The sequence below is a fragment of the Nannospalax galili genome, unplaced genomic scaffold, assembly GCF_000622305.1.
Source record: "Nannospalax galili isolate Female #2095 unplaced genomic scaffold, S.galili_v1.0 scaffold668, whole genome shotgun sequence".
NCBI lineage: Eukaryota > Metazoa > Chordata > Mammalia > Rodentia > Spalacidae > Nannospalax > Nannospalax galili.
Genome location: NW_008358090.1, coordinates 883,597 through 888,652, shown reverse-complemented (window position 1 = coordinate 888,652; position 5,056 = coordinate 883,597). Strand labels below are relative to the sequence as shown.

At 52.2% G+C, this 5,056-nt stretch overlaps 1 protein-coding gene across 1 annotated transcript; it reads left to right on the top strand.

Annotated features, from left to right (window-relative positions):
• The first annotated feature begins 772 nt into the window (after positions 1–772).
• On the top strand, positions 773–3,030 carry LOC108490104 (serine protease 29-like). Its single transcript, XM_017795117.2, has 6 exons — positions 773–806; positions 1,001–1,061; positions 1,206–1,386; positions 1,558–1,823; positions 2,351–2,517; positions 2,599–3,030. Exons 1-6 carry the CDS (start codon positions 804–806, stop codon positions 2,767–2,769), a joined length of 849 nt encoding a protein of 282 aa, XP_017650606.1. The 5' UTR covers positions 773–803; the 3' UTR covers positions 2,770–3,030.
• Positions 3,031–5,056: the final 2,026 nt, after the last annotated feature.

Sequence of the window (5,056 nt, the reverse complement as noted above, 5' to 3'; positions counted from 1 at the left end):
AACCAACCAACCAACTAACCAAACAAGCAAAATGAGAGTGAGAAACAAGAGTGATCAGTCATAGATGACAACTTTCCACACTCAAGACAATCTTCCAGAACCAATCAGCCCGCTGGTTAAGGTGGATGTGCAGAGAGGGACAGCCTTCCTCATGCCAGTCATGGAATGATAACATCCTTTTAAAAAGATGACATTCACAATAACTACAACATTGTCAGATACTCAGGGATAAAGGTAGTGAACATTGTGTAGACCAGAAACACAAAGACAAGTTTGAAAAGATGCAGTGTTGGCAGGATGGCCATTCTCTCCATTAGTGCAGAAACCCAACCTAATTCAGTCACAGTAAAGGCTTCTCACAGAGGGAGCAATTGATTCTAAAACATAGACAAAGCAACACCAGACGTAGTGGCTTAAGGCCTTTCAACCCAGCCCTCTGGAGGCAGAGGCAGGCAGATCTCTGTGAGATCGAGGCCAGCCTGGTCCACATAGTAGGTTCCTGCCAGGCTAGGACTAGGTATAAGTTGTGACATGGGGTGAGCTTGGGCCACAGCCCTCCTCTCCCTAACATTTCCCAAGATGTTATTTCAAAAAGATAAATGACACCTCTATAACTGGTACTCTGGGTACCTGAACCCAAGGAAATACCTAGTTCCCCCAACAGTCCCTGTCACAGGCCAAATACCACTTCCTCCCAGCCCCTCCTCCAAGCAAAGGCCTGGCCAAGTCTCCTGCCCACTTCCTGGGGTTGGAGGATAAAGGAACTGAGAAGTCCAGGCAGGAGGGTGCTGCAGAGACCTGGTATGGTAAGGATACCATCCTCTCCCACCTCAGATGCCTCTAGTGGGCTCCAGGCTTTGGTTCCCTGCATCCTAACCCAGGCCCCTCCAGGCCCTTCATGCTTCTGTCTTCTTTCAGACCCATGCAGAGGGTCTAGTCCTTCATCCTGACCCTGGCTAACTCCACTCCCTCTATACCTGCTTTGTGCCTTTCTCTACAGATGTTGAGCCTGCTGTGTCTGACCCTCTTCTTTGTGGGGTGCTCCATTGCTGAGACCCCAGGTGAGTCCTCACCCCATCCCACCTCTGCCTTCCACAGAGGCCCCAAGAAGCTCTGTCCTCAGGAACCTGGGGGTATGTGTGTGGTCTGCTCTGCGTGAGTATGGATGACAGACTGAGCATTGTCCCTCTACCTGTTGCTTGCAGCACCTGTCTCTGAAGATGTGCTGGTGGGCATCGTGGGGGGCCACAATGCCCCCCAGGGGAGGTGGCCATGGCAGGTTAGCCTGAGGCGCTATAGCTACTACTCTGCCTCTTGGGTACACATCTGTGGAGGCTCCATCATCCACCCTCAGTGGGTGCTGACTGCTGCCCACTGCATTCACAAGTGAGTCCCTCCTCCACCATCCAGGCCTGGGTGGGATGTGGTGTGAATCAGAAAGGCAGGGCTGAGACCTGGAGTCTAGAGCCCTGGGCTGGGGTTGATTCTTCCCAGCACTGTGGAGAATTTTCCCATGGTGCCTAAGATACGCTGTCATAGCTTTTTTTCTGATGCCAGGAGAGATGCTGATCCATCAGCCTTTCGGATCCATGCTGGGGATGTGTACCTCTACGGGGGCAAGGAGCTGCTGAGCGTGAGCCAGGTTATTGTCCACCAAGACTTCATCGATGCTGGTCTGGGTTCGGATGTGGCTCTGCTCCAGCTGGCGAAACCCGTGCAATACTCTGCTAATGTCCAGCCTGTCAAGCTGTCCTCCAGGTCTCTTGAGGTCACCGAGAAGGATGCGTGCTGGGTGACTGGCTGGGGCACAGTGAGCATGTATAGTATGTATTGGGGAAGAATGTGGGTCTCTGAAGATTCATGGAGGGTGGTGCTGAGGTCCTGGGGAGCAGGTTCCAGAGAGGAAAGAGGGAGCTGTTGTGGAACATGGGATGGCTCTGGCTGCATCTCCTCAGCCACTCTTGATGTACATCAGAGCCTCTGCACCCAAGGCCAATGGCATCTGGACCCAGATCCCAAGACTCTGAGAGGGAAAGCCTGCTTCTTATTTTTCCAACTTAAAGTATTTGGAGAAAAATACCAGAAAACAACTGTTTGGTCCCTGGCAGGCCAGGCAGATAGAATCCATGTGTAGAGGTCTTAGGAGTTGTAGGTGGACATGGGCCCTGCAGGCTGGCATCCATACACTCTGTTCCAGGAGGGGCATATTGAGGTTCAGAGAGGGGGCCGGACTTGGGCAGAGATGGAGCTATATTGGGGACAGGCCCCACCTCTATCCCCAGGATGAGCAGTAGGGTTGTGGAACAGGTGGGATCTATACACCACCAGTCCCACTTCCTCTTCTTTCTAGGCTCGCTGCCCCCACCCTACCATCTTCAGCAGGTACAGGTGCCCATAGTAGACAATGCCCTCTGTGAGCAGCTGTACCAGAATGCCTCCAGGCACTACTACCAGGGCCATAGTCTGATCCTACAGGACATGCTGTGTGCAGGCACTGAGGGCCGAGACTCCTGCTATGTGAGTCCCATCCACCTTCCCCTTTCCCCTCCCCACACCCATTTCAGGGCCAATAACCATCAATGCTTCTTCCTCTCCTAGGGTGACTCAGGTGGCCCCCTTGTCTGCAGGATGGCAGGCTCCTGGACTCTGGTGGGAGTGGTCAGCTGGGGCTATGGCTGTGCCCTGAGGGACATCCCTGGGGTCTATGCACGTGTGCAGTCCTTCCTGCCCTGGATTATTCAGCATATTCAGGGGTCACATATTGGCTGACCTTATCATCATCTAGCACTCTGCTTCAGTCTTCACCCAGTTTCCTGATTCTGTCCTATCTTCTGGTCTTTGTGGAGCCTGGGGAAGAGTCAGGGGTGATGGCTGGAATAGGCTGGGTTCTGCTGTCTCTTTGATGAAAATTCCAGAGTTGCTAGGCAGGGTTCAGGCTCTGGAGCATAGGTGCCGAATGTGTTGAGTACCAGCACAGATGTGGACTAGTAGTTTTTTTTGCTTTCTCAATAAAGATACTGTGCACATTCATGTTCAGGTTTTTGTGTGAACACAAATCTCCTTTTCTCTGATGGAAACACTACAGATGCTGTTTTAATGATTTTCCAGATGAGAAAACCAAGGGCTAAACTTGCCAAAAGTGGGGCTCAGGCAGGTCAGTGCTCTGGGTCCTTGCTCCTGGCTTCCAGGCTCCCTGCCAGTTCTTGTTGCCCTTGTCTTGAAAGCACCTAGCATCTCCATAGTATCCTGGAGCCAAGATGCAGTGACACTATAAAGGCATGAAGAGTAAAAGGCCCAGATATGCAGCCTTGGGATGGTGACATTCTGACCGTCATCAATGTCACCAGGGGAACAATGTGCCAGGGTCTAGGCAACTGCTGCGATGTTGCTATCTTTCCTCTACCTCATTATTTTGCTCCAGGATCCTATAGATTCAAGTATCCAGACAGTATATTTAAGGTCTCTTTATGGCCTGGAGTATCGCCTTGAACTCCAATCCAGTGCCAGCTGTCTAATGACAGAGAGGGTGAGGGCTGGCAGCCATGTGGCTTCCCTTACAGGGCGGCTCTAATCCTGGGTGTATGGTGGGAAGAGTCTTGGTAGGAAGGAGGTGACCCTCTTCACTGGGGAGCAGGAGGAGGAGGAGGAGGAGGCTGGACTGGTTGGGAGCTCCTGTCTCAGTCCCTGACAGGGCTGTTCTTTCATCCAGAGCCTCTGACTGGGAGTTAATATTCTGCAGAGCTCATCCAGATACATAGGGCAGTGACCCAAGCTGGGCTTTGTGGGATGTAGAGTGGTACCTGATGAGGGTTAAACCCAGATGAGATTCATCCTTGCTCAAGAGGGGTGTCGAGAGGAGAGGAAGAAGCTCTGACTGGGGCTCTGGAAGAGGAAGCATGATTGCGGGAGATGGGGGGGAAGTCTTAGGTCTTATAGGGCTCCCAGACTGCTGGGCAGGGTCCTCTAGGCAGGGCAGGGCTGGCTTTTCTGACCTGCAGCTGGGCAGGGGAGAGAGGGAGAGTAGGTCACTCCAGGGAGACTGGGAGTCATCCAATGACCATGGCTGCCACAAACACCCGGATAGTGTCACATCTAATGTTCCCAAGTCACTGCATACTCCCCAAACACCTGCATAGGCCCCTAGTTCTCCAGCATAGCCCACCAAGAACCTCCCCAGTTCTGTGCCTCCAATACATCCCCAGGACAGGGAGGGTGGGAGGTCAAGGCTTAGGTGTGGTTCCAACTTTGCACCCAGGGTCAGGTAGCACTGCTGTCACTGGCAAAGGGTGGGGGAATCTGGAATCCCTCTGGAGGGTAGGCCATGTTCCTATGACTCCCAGGATGCTGGAGCTAGGCTGACCTTGCCCTTTCTCTTATACCCTATTTCCTACTCCCTGCAGATCCTTGGGGAAATAGGTCTGACTGGGGTGCAGTGTCTGGTGTCCTCGTACCCTGTGCTTGAGACCCCTCTTGTATCCTTTAGTCCTCCGAAAATTCTGCTTTCTGCCTGTACCACCCTGGAGGCCAGGGCTGGGGAAAAGTGATCAAAATTAGTACATTGGCAGCCAGGTGTGGTGGCACAAGCCTTTAAATCCCCGAACTCAGGAGGCAGAGGCAGGTGGATCTCTGTGAGGTCAAGGCCAGCCTGGTTTACCTAGTGAGTTCCAGGCTACAGGAAGACTCTCTCTCAAAAACAGACCAAAGAAAGTTAGTTCATTGGGTTTTTTTGAACCTGAAGTCTGTGCCCAGCTGGGCTCTGTGTGGTGTTGGGCAGCTTGTGTTTATTGTAGCACTCAGCGTCCCACCCCTAAAGCTTATAAGGGCACTAAGGTCTGTTCTTCTAAAAAACTCTTTATTTAATGTACATTTGTGTGTGTGTGTGTGTGTGTGTGTGTGTGTGTGTGTGTGTTGTAAGAGTGCACCTTCTTGACCATAGCTACATAGCTATACCATGTTAGAGTTTAGGCTGACTCTAGTTTCTGAAATTATTAGGCAGTTGGCCCAGGGTATGGGAATGCCAGCTGGGCCCTGGTTGTCTTGGGAACAGGTCAGAGCA